General features: G+C 38.0%; 1 protein-coding gene across 1 annotated transcript in view; it reads right to left on the bottom strand.

The window, feature by feature from the left end:
* LOC146691044 (ephrin type-A receptor 6-like) overlaps positions 1-18,496 on the bottom strand; it is a 178,178-nt gene that overhangs the window by 123,543 nt on the left and 36,139 nt on the right. Inside the window, exon 3 of the mRNA XM_085434336.1 lies at positions 12,582-13,245. Coding sequence (XP_085290462.1) covers positions 12,582-13,245 — 664 coding nt within the window. The remainder of the gene's footprint in view (positions 1-12,581; positions 13,246-18,496) is intronic.

Genomic DNA, 18,496 nt, shown 5'->3' with positions numbered 1-18,496 from the left:
GGACACTTATTGACAACCCAAACACAAGTAATTAAAAGGAGAAAAAACAAAAAGCGAACAAAGTAATATTACAGCTGCTCGTCCTCATCCTTCAGTTCACACACACACACACACACACACACACACACACACACACACACACACACACACACACACACAAATCTAAATGTAAGACTGTAGTTCTCCTTTATCTCTGTAACTATTGGCCTTTACTTTTATTTTACTGCATTTTTGGGGGCTATCTGAATTTCAGATGAACCATCTGTTTGACTGGTTGCTGAAGTCTAATGGCACAAAATGTTATCATTGTAAAGAGTAATGACAGTTTAAATGACTGTATAAGGCAATATTCTAACATTGTGCTGATTTGTGGGCCAGCACTACCACTTAAATTGCAACCTTAAATAGCACATTGGTGAAAATGCGGAAACAAAAATAACAGAAGAAATACAGTAAGGGTTTTGCATGTTTGTCTCTTAATTTTCTTCCATTACTTTCTTCCATTATTCTTGCTCTTTTGCAGACCACAGTTAGACCAGGTCTCTCCCAGGTTGTTTGATATAGCTGATGGCTTATTATGGACATCTTACTGTCCCTCTATTGATATTATAGATTCAGGTCTTTATTCTTTTGTGGGTTCTTGCATCACTAATAGCATCAGAGTAGTATTTCTAAAGCACAAACTATACCCTTTAGACTTCATAATAACAAATGACAAAAATGTGCTATATAATTTCAGACTATTCAAAGCAGTGAGCTGAAAAATATGAACGGAGAAGTGGCTGATTGTCCCATGATAACATCCAAACTTTAACAATGTGCTTATTATTGTAACCATCATGATGAAGGTCCCAAATTAGGATCTACACTTCTTTTAAAGTTGTTTTTGGCAAGAGTCTAAAGTCATGTAACTCTTCCCCCCAGAAATAAAAATACACAAATAGAAGAGCAGTTATTTTAATGTGAAAGTGAAGTATAAACCACAAGAGAAGTGACTTACCTTCATTCCCAGCTCCTCAGCTTTTAACTTCCTTTCCTCTCGTTAATCTTAGCATGAAGAAAACCCAATTACAGCTACACTACTTTATCCATGTCCAAAATACTCTTCCTGGGGCTTAAGCCTCCATTCTAGCCTGATCAGTGAAGTTGTTAGCATTAATTCAAACAGATTCAGATTCTGAGGTTTCATTGTGTGGCTGTATTTGTTCAGGGGGTCAGCCAAAGTTCAGACCTCAATCCACCCCAAGGGAAATGGTTTCACACCACAGTCTTCTCTCGAACTGACCCAATTCTGCTATCACTGCTTGCCTCGTTCAGTGGCTGGATTATGTCTGTCCATGGTACTCTTGTGCATGTGTATGTGTGTGTGCAGTTCCACCAGTGTGACTAACAAGCTTGGCTGTAGCAGTCTGGCAGATTGAGAGACACCTAGTGCTAGTTAAAGCCTTTCGTACCCTGAGGTCATTGGCTCACTTTCCACACTGGAAGATAGAGGGATAGAGTGAGGAAGAGTATAAAAAAAGAGGTGAAACTACTGTCACTGAGCTGACATTTTTGTCAAGTTGGATACACATGCTCACATTTTGCCAAATGGCAATATTCAGTTCAAACAGCAATAAATGTACTCTCAATGACCCCCTTTTGCTGAAGAAATATTACATTTTGATTGACTTCATGTATGGGGATACATGCTTATAAATTCATAACTGCAAAATATTTAGGACAAAATTGTATGCAAGTAGCAAAACCACCAACTTGTCTTAATAAATGCTTTAACATGGTGATGTTTTTTAACCTAGAGGCAATTTTAGGATTTTTTAAAATTTTGTCCTGTCAAATATCCTGCACAGAAATATTTAAAATCCCAGTTAGTTGGCCCTTGTTAAGGTCCTTGTTCTAAGGCAGACTTAGAATTTCTTTGCAAAGATCTTCACTGTTATCCAAAACCAATAAGTCTACTAGTCTGAATTATCCTTTGTGCATGAAAATATGGACAGCTCCAGCACTGGTGTATTCTGAAGTGTCTTAGTTTAAATTTGTCCAACAAAAAAGAAAAACAAACTTCTGTTCCCATGACGTACAGCATATATTGCTCTCCTGAGCAACATTTATATAATCATCATGTATGTTTTGATACTGAAACCAGCCAAACAGGATTGCAGTTTACACTTTTTCAACACTATCTGACACGTCTGAGCAGTCCATAAAAGGACCGTGCTGTATTGTCACTTGTGCCACATAATACCTGCTGGCTTAAGTAGGTTAAAAGAGAGCTTGAAAGAGAAATCAGGTGTAAAGAAATAAAGAATAAATAATAAAATCCTCACCTGACCCACGATGTACAAATGTGACATTATTTCAACACCAAATGGGTATATTTTTCTTCTAAATTGGTGATGCAGGCTTTAAATTTTATTATGTACTGAATTTTAATTCTATGGTGCCTTCCAGCTGTTATTTTATTCATACTGTGATTTGTTATTTTAATAGCCATGAATTAAAATAATCAGGAACAAAAAACGCAAATGCACGGATGGGCTATGCAATATTGTAGTGATCCATGTGCAGTTATGGAGCCAGGTTGCACATTACATAAGCATTTGTATCGTTGACACTGTGAGTCAAGGAGTTCATGCATACAGTCCTTCAGCCTATAAGAGAAGCTGGATCAGAGATTTGTTTAGTTTCAAAACCCTATTTTAAACAAAATGGTTATTTATGGCATTACAGATGAAACGTGTATACGTTTTAGTTATTGGACACCAGAGTTATTATGTTTTTTTTTACTTTATATCTGTTGTGTAAACAAACTGGTACCGAAATAAAATGCAGTAATCACTGAAGCTGAACCCTCAATAACCCCTGTTTTTTTCCCCTCTTCATATTTTTTTCCTTTTTTACTTGGGAGAAGCTGTCTCCAGCTCCTAAAACGTACTTTTATTTATGACAAGTCTGCTCTTCATTGGAGGCCTGTGATGTGTTATCTGGGCCATGTCATACTATACATACCCTTTAATGACTAATTCAGTGTCTTGGCTTATGTACTAAAATAGAACAGGCACAAGGGAAAAGAGAAATCAATTGAAATGTTGCAATGTTTGACAGGACTGTGCTTGAGGAGACAAAATAAGGAAAAAAAGAAGAAGAAGACATTAGACGGTGTCGCTTCCTTTTGTTTTCTGGCTGAGAGAGTGTGTGGTGTTGAGACATGCAGAAGCTGTATGTATGTATGCAGGGTGCCGGTACGTTGGGGAATTTATTTTTTCAACTGTCTTTGATCACTTTCAGGCTTTGAAGTAACTCTCGGCAAGGAAGGGGGGGAAAAAAGCGAGGCAGAAGTCACCGCAAGTTCACATCGCAACTAGGACTTGCAAAAACTGCAATCTGCATAATTTATTCTTTAAACAGTTAAAATGGAAAGAGATGAGGAGATCTCTAGGTGCCCAACAAACCCGCCTCCTGCTTGACAACCCCAATTAAACACTCTCCCTCTCCACATTTGTTCTCAATTACAGATTGAAGAGCGACAACACGAGAGCCTCTAATGCTCATCAAGTGACTGATTTAAAGAGAGACAGAGGAAGGTAAAGCACCAGCAGTCTAGGGAAATGTAATTGATATGTGTTGTAAATGAGCAAATAGAGGCAGCTACGGAGGAACCATAAAGAAAGAACAGTCATGGTCATATATATATATATATATATATATAAACACACACTTATCTATCAACATGTTTTTCTTCTCCAAAACTCTTAGCACAGTGGATTTAAATATTAAATAAGATGCATCGTTCTATAAAATGTAATAACAATAATTATGATCACAAACAAACTTCAAACTTTTTCTAGTCTCTTAATTTTTCTTAATACTTAATATTAAACAGCTCCATATTATTATATAACATTATTTATCTTCAGCCATTAGTTCAACACCTACAACATCCTTACAAGAACAATGGGCTATCAAAAATTGGTCCTCACAGGGATATATAGACCTTACCACCTCAAAGAGATAAACCTCAAAGGTAATTGCATCACACAGAATATGAAGTACTGTATGATAGCTCCAGTCAGATTACTCAGACTTGTGGAATATTTTCTATGAAGCGGTTATTCACTACAGGTTTTTTTAATCTTCTAGCGAGAATTTTTAGATGGCAATCTTGCCCCAAATTTCCATTTTCTTACCAAAAAAGTATGTCTGCCTTGACAGTAACTTATTAACCTCAACCACATCATTCTGCACAGTGAAGGTCTAAAGTAAGACACAGTTTTAAGAATTAGTAAGTGCAATTTTCTTTCGGCCTCCAAGGTGAAAACATTCATTCAAAAACACCATTGTATTTTCCAGTGCAATTGAATGGTGAAAATGAGCAACTCAGTCAAATCACATCTATTTATACATTTATTTAGGTTAGGTTAACAGATTAATTGATTTTATTATAACACACATGCACACGCATATATATCTATATCTATCTATCTATCGATCTATCGATCGATCGATCGATCGATCGATCGATAGATATAACATAATGTATCACACTGATTTTTTTCTTAATCTGGAATAATGTCTGATGATTTATTTTTAATATTCTCAGTGATTATTCTCTGCTTATGTGACAGCAGGTAGTGATGCACAATGAGGCCGTGGCCTGACAGAAAGAATTTACACTGGACATAATTCAAACCACCCCAAGCCTTTAGTAGCGAAACTCAGTGCCTTTTAGTGGTGCATTGAGCTTAATGACAGCTCAGGGGGAAATGTACATTAGCATACCAAATGCATCAAGGAGATTTCAATTATATCCTTTGTGGGAACAGCATAAATAAAGTCTAATACAATGACTGTGTAGACGACAAACAAAACCCCAGGCATTTAAGTTCACCCATACTGTGTGATGTCTATTCAAACAAATGTAGATTTAACAGAACTGTGAATTGAAAAAACAAACAGAAATAATCAGAGTGATCAAAGATGCTCTTGTTTGTAATTTTTGGAGACAGTGGATTAGTATGTCAAAATTATTAACGAAGGACAATTCATTGTGACAAATGAGAAACAGGAAATCTGGCCTTTGATATATCCACATGTGCCTTCATCATGACTCTGTTGCTCTTATATCTGCTGCAAGCAATTTTCTTACAATGCAACTGTCAAACGGTGCTCAGTTAAAAAAAAAAAGAAGCAAGGCATGACATCCTATGGTCATGACATGTCAGCGCTGATGCTGAGTGAGGTGGGATTAAATTCATCAGACAGACTTTGACCCGCTACCAGGGTACGTACACACTCTGTTTCTCTCTCTCCCATTCCAGACACTCCCAATTAAGCCTGAAGTGCAATGCTTGTTAAACTAAAACCATCCTTTTCTGAAATGTCACAGTGTCTCCCTGCCGTGTGGCCCGTCTGTAAACAGCTCTGTTGCTGATGCCAGCTCGAACCCCCTGGTGTGTCTCCTCGTGTGTGTTTTGTGAGAGCAAAATTGTCGCTTGCATTATCACATTGTTGTGAATGCTTGAGTGCATATTGGACTTGTTGTTGTTTTGTTGTTTGGTGTGCTCTATGGGTTATATTTTTATATGTGTGTTTTATGCTATTCATTATGGGAGTCTTTGCCTTCCACCCACGCCCTCATTTGTGTGCATGTGTCTTTTGTGTGAGTATGTGTGTACGTGTGTGTGTGTGTTTGACATCTCATTTGGGGGAGCTGACAGAGTGAAGGATATGTGCTGTAATTGTTGTCTGACTATCTTCATGCTGTAATTGAAAATGTCTTATTGGTGAAACTTTTGTCAAGATGTTTATACGAGCATGCCATTTAACATTAACACAGCTGCTCCTTTTACCTGTGCAATTACTTAAGTGTAGCCCACCTCTGACACTTGACGTAGAGCCAGTGCCATCCTGGAACTGGGTAAATTACCATACCAATTGCTTGGTATGAACAGCTTGTTCTTAAAACAATAGGGCGATGGATTTTTGAACTCAAACTCCATCCATCTATTCATCCATGGTATCCATGGTATCCAGCATCCATCCATGTTCCCAAGCTGCCTTCCCTTTGTGTTCTGTGTGAACTCCTATTTTGTTGGACTTTGTATCAGCCAACACAAAGGCTTGCTTTCCTTTCTTAGGCAAACAAAGCTTGACAGTCAGATATCCAAACCATCTCCACTGACTGCTTTCACTGCTGCAGAGCAGCACCCCTACTTTGAACCACCGCCCAGTGACTGAGCTGATTACCTTTTCTCTAAGGGCAGATCTTCTTTGGAGGGAACTCATTTCCTGTTCATGATCCTATTCATTTGGTAACTACCTGCAGCTTGTGGTCATCTGTGAGGGTAGTAATGATAACTTTGAAGATAATCATCAGCTTTACCTAGGTACTTGAAGTCCACTTGAGGCAGAAATTCATCCTCTATCTTAAGCAGGAAATCTTTTTTTCAACAGTGTAAGCTAGACATCACTGCTTGATGTAGCCAACAATAGCAAAGATGTGATCCTGAGACCAAAGACAGAAGTTTGACGTTGTATAGGGAGTAAATGACATTACAGGCCCAATAACCAATTCTCCAGAAGCACCAGTTACACACACACAGGGACATGCCTTTTCCAAGTCCATAAAACATATGTAGACTGGATGTGTGTACCCTCCAATATTTAACCTCCTAAGACCCAAACTCTTCCACGGCATGCATTTTTAATCTCTCTTTGATATTTGGACATTTTGGGACCTGATGAATGTGAAAATAAAGAATTACCAGATTTGTTTAACCTGATTTCTGTTTCTAAGAATAATGAGAGCCACATATGAGGATATTCATTTAAACTTTCGATAGAACAGTGGCAGTATAATGTTATCGTAAGTGGACATCAGGCCCTTGTAGAGCAAAATTAAGTATTTTGGTCTAAATAACCCAAAAATGCGATGTCCACATATGTGGACACCAGGTCCTAGGAGGTTAAAGAGCTTGTCTGCTGTCTCAAGATGATTAACCTTAAAAAAAGACAGGAAGAGTGGCTGGTTTATATTTAACAGATTATAAAGCAGTACAGGTTGGGTCACAAACTGTCACAGTATGTTGTGGTATTTTTATTTCAAAGGGTGTCCATTATTATTTGACTGATGTGCTGTTCAGTAATTCTAAATGTATGCTGCACAACATTAGTTGTATCCTAGCTTGCTTTTGCCCAATCATCAGAGGGAAGATTCACTGTACAACAACCTAAAACACAGGCAAACATATAAATAAAAGCACACAGACACCCTGTGATTACATTATTCATAGCACTGCTGAGTGCTCTTACACAGAGTCCGAAAACACATGATGACCTGCTGTACAACACTGAGTGATAACAGCATCAGCTAGATTGTCTTACACTGAGAGGGAAAGATGATGAAAGCTAAAGTGAGTGAGAGAGAGATGGAGGAGAGAGAGATAAAGAGAGACACTGAGAGACTGAGCTCTTCATCCAAGAAGATGTATGTGTGCTGTTCTTGCATTCAGTCTAGTTGCCTAGACTACTGCTAATGAGCAGGTGGGTACATATGTTATACAGTATTAAATAACAGCCTCTTGTAATGCACAACAAGGACATGCCGAATGCACTCAAACATACACATATTAAATATTTGCATCAAGAGAAAAAATAAGGTATAAATAAGACCATAAATAGATCAGCTAAGATGCAAATAGTAAATGGACTGGTTTTTACAGCATATAGTGCTTTTATATTCTAACTTATCACATGCCTCATTCACCCAATAACACCATTCATACAAGCACTTTTTGGGTAAATTACCATACCAATTGCTTGGTATGAACAGCTTGTTCTTAAAACAGTAGGGCGATGGATTTTTGAACTCAAACTCCATCCATCTATTCATCCATGGTATCCATCATCCATCCATGTTCCCAAGCTGCCTTCCCTTTGTGTTCTGTGTGAACTCCTATTTTGTTGGACTTTGTATCAGCCAACATAAAGGCTTGCTTTCCTTTCTTAGGCAAACAAAGCTTGCACTATGATTAAGTTTCTGTTTAACATTCACGCACACTCGCCCTCCTATTCAGCATTTTACCGAAGGTTACACAAAGACTGGAGGAGAAAGAGATCGCATCACCAACCTTCTGGAGAGTACCTTACCTGCTCTACCTCCCAAACTACAGCCAACAACATGTAAAAGCCACAACAACCAAAATAGTACAGCGAGTGACTATATGAATTCAAGTTTACTCTATAAAGACCTTTTGCTTACTTCTACATATATGTATGGATATGGATATATATCATAATTACATCAATTTTGACAAGATCCCCATCCCCCAGCAAATTTCACTTAAATTAAAAAAAAAAAGCGACTTATGCGTATGCATTTTTCATATACTTCATTTAAAGACTCGTCTCATTTGGCCCATATAATATTCCGATTTAAAAATCTCAATTTTAAAGAACATTTTAAACCCATTTATATCAGTGTATATGTGGAAGAACATGCAAGCAGTAATATGGGTTATAGGCATTTATTAGCCTCAGTCTTACTGCAGCACACTGGCACTTCATCCAGGTAATGGACAGGAGATTAAAATACTGCTGTGACCAAATCCACTGAGTCTGAATGAAAGAAAAAGATTATTTGACTTAAGCTGGGTGGAGAGCATGTCCTTCATTCTCACCTAAGTGGAGTAAAAACATTTATTCAGGCTTTGAGCAGTTTATCTCTTCTTTGAGATGACTGCAGGTTTACATGGTTGTCAGATACTCCAGCTTCCTCCCATAGTACAAAGATATTCATAGCAAGGCTACATCTAAACTGAATGTAGGTGTGAATGTGAGCATGAATGGTTTTCTGTGTCCGTGAGTTAGTCGTGCGACAGACTGGTGACCTGTTGGAGGTGTACCCTGCCTCCCACCCTGAGGCAGATGGGATGTGCTCTAAGCCCAAGCAGAAAGAAATGGATGGATGGATGTTTGCCTGATATCTGTGTATGCTATTGCTGTAGGGGTTATCAAAGGAAAACAATAATACAAAGTAATCTGCCGTGTACAAAACTTGAAGAAGATTTTACTGATCAACTGATCTCAGTCTGAGATCTGATAGATTTAAAAGATTCCATTTTTTTAATATATATATATAACTTCCAATTTTCAGGAAAAAGACAGCTACACTTTCTTCCACTAAATAGTTTTGTTCCATCTTCCAGTTCTATGCATAACATTTAGACTTCACTGAAAGCGACTTCCTTTTAGCATGTGAAATGTTAGTTCTGTATTATAGCAACAACTAGCAAGCAAATAGATATGACAAAGACATTAATCCTATGCTTTTCACATATTTATGAATGGGATGCTACTGGAATCACAGGTTGTTCAACCTGGTCATATCTGCTACATAGGAAGGCAGCTGTTGCATTTAAACTACCAATTTGTTGTAAACTAACACTTGAAAGATTACTTTAGCCAGCTACCTCAGTCTTCTCCTTCAATGCCTAAGGTGCTCTAGTGGCACTTTGTGTGGGGGCTTTTCAATAACTAAGCCTGTTTGAATGCTGGAACAATGAACAGGAGCTGCATTACAGGGCTGACATTGCAGTAAAATGCCATCACATTGCCCAAAGGGCTAGACTTAACCCAACTGTGAAATATGCTCCTTTGAGAGCAAGGGGTTTAGGATAAGGAGAGGAAGAAGGAAATTACTTTAATTTATTGTGCTTTAAGGGGCCAGCGTCGATACTGATAGGTGGCAGTGTTGAGTCTGCTTATGTTTGTAAATGGCACTGAGCCAAAATGTCTGTTCTGGTTGATTTAACCCGCCACCTCAGGAGTCTTCTTCAATGACCAAGGTGCTTAACTACTTCTTGTGATTTTTATGTGACATGTAGTTCTTCCAAAGATTATATTCAAATCAGACTAAATGGCATGTAATGTAATTACATGTATTTTCCCCTATGTTATATATATGTCAAAGATGAAAGGCACAGGGCCAACAGCAGGGATGCACCACATTACTCCTTTACCTCTTAAAGAAGAGATAAAGAAGAAGCCCACGAATCCATCACAAATTGTTCTTTTGCAATGTTTTTCCCAAAAGTTTTCAACAGCAAGTTTATCTGCCTCTGCTAGCTTTTTTATCACTCAATTAACGCATAAGAAATATTAAAGGAGCAGAATGGAGAAATGATTTTAGGATAGACGCACTCTAATCACAGCTGCAGTTTCACCCCTGGCCTGTTGATTATGATGCAGCTGCAGGTGCAGCTGGAAAGCCTCCCTGACCTGTGTCACAAGATGAATTGTAATCAACTGTGCAAGGACATCTGGTTCTGAATGGTGTGAGAAAACCAGCGAAATGTCTCAAAGGTGTTTTTTAAAAGGCTGTAGTCTATGGTGATTATTTTTTGGAGGGAAACAAACATGTACAATGGCATCTAATTTGTGCCAATATTTCTATAGATTATGCATCTTGATCATTCTGGTAAATCTTACATATTTTCTTGATCTTTACAAAACTAATTGCACAAGCTTGGATTACTTGTTAAGAGCCAGTGTCTTTTGTTGTGCTAAACTGTGAATTCAGATCAGTTACTAATTTAAAATGTGTTCTATATCCATGATATTGTAGTATATTGTTAGTTCTTAGGATAAATATTAGTAGATGCTTTCATTCTTTCATTTGTTAAATGTATAAAGTTAAATTCCATATTATGGTTTTGATAAGTTGCAACTTGCAAGTACATTAGGACACCTTTTAGATTGTGGATCTGTCTCCTTTGGATTATAGACATGTGTATCTGTTGACCTGACATCAGGACTTTACTTGGTTTGAAAAGAAGTCGCATTGGAACTTCTTGAAGGTAGCATTCCCAGTGAGCCGTGCTGTCAGTGATAACCCAAAGCTCATATCAGAGAGCTGAGGATCAAGCTGCTACCAAGCCAGCTGAGGTAATCTGTCACACCAAGGTAGCCACTGAGACAACGGGTGGTAGAATACAGATATACACAACAACATTCCTACACATATGATTCATCACAACACACATAGACACATGTTCATTTCTCTGTATGTATAAAGCACCACAACACACACATGCAAAACACAATCCTAAAATCCTGTGGTGAAGCTTTGGTGCCTGGACCAGCTTTAACACTGGACCCAGTATGATGTTTCACTTTATGACTGCTTTCTAAAGCTTCACTCATTATACTAAATTTTACAACCACACCATTTACCACAACAAGATTATCATGTTTGGATTTTAGCAGCTAGTAAGGAAAATACGTGCTTTTCACCAGAGCACACAGAAAAACACCTCTGGTTTCATAACCCTCTCAATTGTTTAAACTTTGTGTAAAAATAAACAGCCTACTCACTAATCTTTCATAAAGCAAAACCAAAGTTACTGCAGAGTTTAGTTTTGTAAAAATGTTTTCATATGAATTTAAACAGTAGCCAAAGGGCAAAAAACACTGAAAATTTTCAAAAATTGCTTTAAAAAAGCCCTAAAATTAGAAATTTGATAGAAAAACAACAGACTAACTAAAATATGCAGTTTTAAGCTGTTGAAACAGACACTCTCTTTCTCTCGCTCACACACACACAAACACATACAAATACAGCCTTAGATGGCATCAGGTCCTCCTACTGCTACCATAATAACATTCATAATCATTCAAAACCTTTCACGTGACTACACCTCTGTTATCTGAGAAAATTAGCAGGTAGTAAAAATGGTAAGACAAACAACAAAAAAATATGGGTAATGAGTCAAAATGAATAGGGAAGGTCAATAACGGTTAATAGGTTAATAGGAAGGTTAATAAATAAAAATAATAATAACAACAATAATATTATGCAATTGTTCGACGTTTGAACCAGCAAGAGTGAGTATGTACATAGACTGTGGGGACTATAAAGCGTTCTCTAGTTGTTGCATGTGATGGTACAATGGGAAGTAAATTGTACTGAAGCACTGCAGGTTTCATATCATCACCTGTCCACATTGCTTATCTTTCTGACTGGTGGATGCATCAATACTTATGTCAAATATATATATATATATATATATATATATATATATATATATATATATATATATATATATATATATATGTCCTTTTTTACTATATATATATGTTGTAAATAAACATTGATGGTCAAAATGAATTGAAATTACCGCTGCTATTTGCATTTAGGTGAAGTCTGAGATTTATTATCATTCTGACCACTTGAGAAAGAGAAATGTGGGAAATAATTTAATAAAGGTGGGTTTAATTAAAGTCAAGGTTTGGTAAGGACATCTAAGTAAAAGCTAATTAAGACCCAAGAACAAAACATTAGTATTAAGACAGTTTAAAAACAAAACAAGCCTTTTTTCCAATTAGAGGCTGCTAACAATAACCCATGGGCAAAGCATTCAGCTGCAGGGTTCTCATAACCCTACAGCAGCGTCACCTTCACCATCAATTCTTTTTCTTTCAGAGCTTTGGAAAGACTGACTAAAAACGTCTTTGAGTTCAAAAAATGCTTCACTGAGCAGAATGAAAAGCAAGTTAAAATATACAAAACTTGGAAAACTTACCAACACATGAACCATCAATCTCCTCATACCCAACACTACAGACACATCTTCCCAGGGGAACCAACCAGTCTCCATCAGCTCCACAGAACAGTTTGGGTGTGTCTCTTTCTTCAGCATGGTCAACACAGGCCCCCCTCACTTCCACCAGTGAAGAAGAGTCCACGCGGGGCACTGTGTCTGGAAATGAGGCCAGGTTCCTCAGTGTAAATGGACATTTCTTATAGTAAACCCTCACAGACACTAATGCAATGCAAGCGCCAATGTCCTGGAAAGCCAGATAAAAGCCTTTCCTGTTTATGGGTCCCACCTCCCGCACCTCCGTATTGAGCTTGAGGATCCGATCTCCAAGATCCATCTGAGTAAAGCTCTCATCAGCAGCAATGGTGTCAATCTTGGTGTACTGCGCAGGCCTGAACTTGACACCGTGTGCCTCATCTGTCTCATGATAGAATAGATTGAAGGTCTCCTTGCAGGTGCCAGACACCCAAGGGATTGAGTTACAGTCGCGCAAGGTGAAGCGGAGCTCCACGTAGACCTTCTGGGCTGCCTGTCGTGAAATCCAGTTGGAGCGAAGCCAGTTGTTTTGGTTGGGCTCCATCACATTGCAAACCTGGAAAGTATGGATGGGTCGGTTGTGCTCGTCCATCTCTGTGATTGCATCCCACTAAAGGAAAAATAATAAGAGTGTAGAGGGTCGGGGAGAGAGGAGGAAAGAATGGGGTAAAAATGAGGGAAGAAAAAGAAAGAGTTAGTATTAATTCAAGATCTGCTAGCAGGCCTCACAGGTCATAGCATTCCATACAAAACATGGACAAAATTAACAACATAGTTGCGCAATATTAATTTAGTCCCAAGTGTGGCACTGAAGGAAAACTGTGTGGTCATTTCAAATCCCAAGATTGATGCTATACAGAGCACAGACGCAATCTGGAAGTTATAATAGCTTCCTGCTTCTTTCTGCTTCTTTATGAGACACTTTGTTTATATTAGACTGTATTCAAACCAAATTTGGACAGTAACACATTTAGTTCCTTCAGTGGGCTGGTTTCAGTCATTATGCAAATGTACTGTTTATAAGATTGGGGAAACCTGCAGTCAGCTGAGACTGAAGAAGTCACTTGAATGAGTGACGAAACGTTTCTCCCACAAAACGCTACGTCCAGATGAACAGAATCAACTTTTGGAGAACACATGTAGTTGTTCAGATATTCTTCTCTGGATTAAGGTTAAAGAGAGTGCCAGCAAGACCATCTCAGTCCATACCACATTCAAGTAAAAAAAAAAAAAAATCATTAACAAACTAACAATCTGTTTTCCTCATATTCCTAGAGGTAGGTTTTTTCCTGGTATGATGTCGAGCTCCAGCTGCCTAGTCATCAGCTCTGCAACTCCCAGGTCACATGATTAGGGAGCATTGCAGCTTTGCAGGGTCATTAGGTTACCTGTCCCCATGTTGATGGGAAAGAAGTTAATGGGGGGTTTTAGCCTCCTGGTTCTGCAGCGCTCTCAGGTTTTATTAGAGTGGGGACTGGCTACATGGGCGACCCCAAAACCACACAACATCGACCTCAAAGAATCAAATTACCTGCCTGGGAAAAAAGGGCTCTCAAATCAGTTCGCTTACAATGCAGCGTCAGACTCTCCACGAGCTGCAGAGTTTGCCCTTGTGTGTGTGTTTGTGTATGTTTGTGTGTATGAGGTTTATATTTAGACTCATATTTATGCCACTTACCTCATAGGTTTTACTGTATATGACGATATATGGGATCTATTTTTACCCATCACTGCTGCTGCTACTGTTCCCATTACTTTGCATACATTTTCCTAGATGAAACACTTATGCATGCATACATAATTTTCAGGCATCGAAAGCTCAATTCGGTCACTGTGACTTCTCCAATGAACCTTGCTTGTGCATTGCAGTATGCACAGCTGTCTACTTCTTTGAGTCAAACACTAAAATCAACACTGTTTTCAGAGATGTGAGAAATATGCTCGAAGGTATGGAAGACCATGTATAAAGCTTTTAATTACCAACACATTAACATAAGTAATTTGACTACATCAAACATACACACATTTCATGTTCCCTTTCTTGGGTCTGGGGGGAGAGATGCCTGTTCTAAACGAGGGCTGGAAAATAGCTCGTTTATAGGCAAACAAAATCCGGAGGGTTGAGATAGCGCTGGTGGTTAATTTACCAATACTATTTGCCTGATAAGCTTGCACATTTAATAAGCTGTTTTTTCACTTAGATAAATATTACCTCTTGATGAGAGTAGTAATCAAAGCCTAATGTTTGCTCTCACATACTCATTATCCTTTTTAATAACATGTTCTAATTCAATCATCCAAAGACAGCAGGTTTTAATCTGCTCTTCGCTCAAGGTGTAAACGTAGCATTACAGTCAAACAAATTGAGTTTGATTAAATGTGATGTTGCCATCAAAAGTACACACTAAATCCAGCTGGACAACGCGTTTCTGTTGGGGCAAGGCATAAAGATAAAAAAAAAAAACCAAAACAAAAAAACAGAACATGAAATACTTAAAATATTGGCATGAAAATATTTCCATGAAGAAGCTGAAATGAGAAAAAAAAATCAAAATATAAACAGAAAGAAATAACTTTGAAAGAAAAATATGGAAAAATGCAGAAATAATAACAACTGACTAGGAAAACAGACTAACAGATAAAAAACGAGAAAACATGGATCATTAGCTTCCATATATACAAAATGTAAGTAGACATATGGAGTTTACTCTTTGTTAAGTCCATATGGATTCACTGGGATTCCAAAGCTTTCAGATATGATTTCAGAACCGTCCTTTGTGATAAAATCTATGCCATGGCTCCAGACAGAGAAAAGCCTCTTAATGACTCCTTTGGGATAATCAACAAACGGAGCACCAAAGGACTATGGAAATGGACATGGAAACTGTTTTCTTTCCTAATACCCACATTTTTTCCCCAATGCTAGGTGACTGCATCACATTATTCTCCCCTTGAAGAGAGGAAATATTTAATCAGTTACTTTTTGTTGTCTGTCTAACATTACTGTCAAATTTTGTGTGATAGTAGAAACTAATAACAACTCGAGCTGATTAAATTTTGGTGAAAATTGGGTCAAGGTCAGAGTCACAACAAATTTCAAAATCAGTGAAAAAGCTTACCCACATTTTTTATGAATCATTTTTAAATTTCACAACAATATACTACTCATTTGAACTTCATCATCATTGTTAGGTCTCAGGGACAACCTTCACCTTAAAAAACCTCGACAAAAAACGCATCGAGTGATATCATATGAAAGGGCATGGGGAGAGCTGTACAACACACTTTTGGTTTCTTCAATACAATACCCAAACGACATAACAATGACCAATGATGCCATAACAGGCTGATGTCATTGTATTTCAATAAAACATCATTAAAACACTAAAGTTTTTGTATAGTCCTTGTCTTTTTGGGGAATTACACTCCCTGAGTGCTCTTGTAAGAATGCACACTTGATACTGACGGCAAGCATCTTTCTGATTCAAGGTCTAGTGATTTAAGATATTATGCAAACCATTCTTACAGTTTTCTTTCTTTCTTTCTTTCTTTCTTTCTTTCTTTCTTTTGCCACTGAATCAAGTACAGATCATGATGAGTTTGCTCATTTACCACTGGTTGTTGGAATTTCTGAAATCTTCTGTTGGGATGTCAGCTAATGGTGTACTTGCACTGGTCACAGCTGGCCCTGTACGTGCTAGCATGCACTAACACTGTGTCTAAGAATCAGACTGCTGAGATAAACTGTGAGTATGCTCCAGTTTGTCTCAACATTTAAACTGTTTTTCATGCTGCCCTCTCTTTCATGCACACTTTTAAAAATCACCTTTTTTTTTGTAGAACATAATAAGGCTAATATATGATGGTTTTAAAGTGGTAAAACACTGTCCTGTATTATGTCTCACAAATCCTGACAATTATTTAACAGTGATTTTCATGGAGCCATCTGTTACTAAGGAAGTGCTGAAGTTCCATTTCTGAGTAGATGTATACTAGGGTTGTGCCACATTATATACATTTTAACATAATAAAAATCACGTTATATTGTGATATCATTGCTACAGCAATCCATGCGTTTTCGTTTCTTAAAGACAAAGGACACAGACGAGACAACAAGACAAACCCTGGCAAACCCTGACATCAAGAGCCATGTGTCAGCCTATGATAATTTCTTCATTCATGAGCTCCTCAAAGTAGTCCTCCCATCTCCTCAACGCACTCTCTTAATTAGTGCATTGCCATCTCTACCCTTACCCTAATGCACTGTGCATCCTTTCCAGCTCAATCTCTCTGCCTAGCCATGCCATAAAAGTCCTTTTCCTGCAATGTACAAGTGTCAATAAATGTTCAGTATTCTTTCTCTATATCAAACAAACTATACTTTGACAGTGTTTGAGGATGGTACAGATCATCCAGTGTGATTAAAACCCTATGCATAGTTTGAAAACGATAAAGAATCATCAACAAACATTTATGACTCTTTTTTTTAAACTTGCTGTCACTCATATTCAAGACTGATGCCCAGCTTACTCTGGTTCTTGCTCCAGCATTTAAAGTTGCTGATTCAATCATCCCTTCGGGTTCTTTCAATCTTATTTGACCACTTAGTCAGCTGTTGACCTGCAGTGGTGTCTGTAGGAAGAAATGTGCATCAGCACAGTTGAACAGTGGTAGGTGCTTTACCTTAGAGGAGCAACTGGAGAAACCCAAATTATACACGATAACGCTGTGTCCTAGTTTAAAGGGTTTACACGTTTGGGATTTTATGTGACTATACCAATGGCTTCTAGCTCAAACCTAAGAAAAACATGTAATTGTTATTTGGTAATTTGACACAATAATGTATTTGTCAGAATTACTAAAACTAATAAACACCTTCAGGCTTTGTAAAGTCTCATTTATGTTAAGGATAAGGATGACATTTGAAGTGGTGTTAAGTGAAGACCCATGTTAAGTGTTGAACAAGTCAGCGACCCATTAAATCTTAATGTATTATGTGTAAATACATGGCTTTAGTGACTGCTAAAAATGACAATTGAACAAGTTCTTTGTGTATGCTTGCACACACAGAGAGAGCAAGGTCAAACATAGCCCTCAGTCTCTCTGAGCAGGATATTTTTATAGCACACCAAGGCACTTCTTTCCTGATTGGACTCATGGTAACAGCTAATATTTCATAAAATATAAAATCCTTTCTATCAGACAGGATTTTTAATGGGGAATTATTGAACAAGAGACATGGGACCGAGGAAGAAAATAGAAAGCAGCAAAGAGAGGACAGACAAAGAGTTAAGAGTTACAAATGTGTGGTGTTCAGGAGATTTAAGAAAACTACTAGAGTTAGCGGCCATTGGAATGAGCCTGAATGGCAATGTAGATAAATCAAAGTGTCCAGTGACTGAAAGATTGAGGCAACGATATCAGAGCGATTCATCTCAGAGGGGCAAAACAATCCATTGTGATAGAAACGCACAGCTGTTGAAATCCCCAACTAAACACCATTCACAGCTGATCCACAAGACCTCCAAGACTTTGACATTTTGTCAGTTAACTGATAATGTCAAGCAGCTTTGTGGTGGCAGCACTTTAAAATAAGTCGCTAGAGATTTGCATTGTGAAGCTGGGAAGCAAAGCAATAACGTGTATTTCCTCTTAATTATTTCAAATTCCAGTGACAGCGTTGCCCCTTTGGGCCAAAGCCTGCAGTCCACTCACCACCTGCAATCCCCATCCACACTCCACTTTATTACTGCGTGTGCTGCTGGTTTGTAATCTCACTGTTGGATGACTTCTTTTTCAAAGTGCCAAACTTTAAGTCTTGGTTGGACACCTCACTACCTTGCCATCCAGCCCTAACATGC

This window comes from Copadichromis virginalis, linkage group LG16, assembly GCF_057382275.1.
Source record: "Copadichromis virginalis isolate Kocher_CV1m ecotype Utaka linkage group LG16, C_Virginalis_male_GT1.1, whole genome shotgun sequence".
Taxonomy (NCBI): domain Eukaryota; kingdom Metazoa; phylum Chordata; class Actinopteri; order Cichliformes; family Cichlidae; genus Copadichromis; species Copadichromis virginalis.
This window is presented reverse-complemented; position numbering and strand designations above follow the sequence as displayed.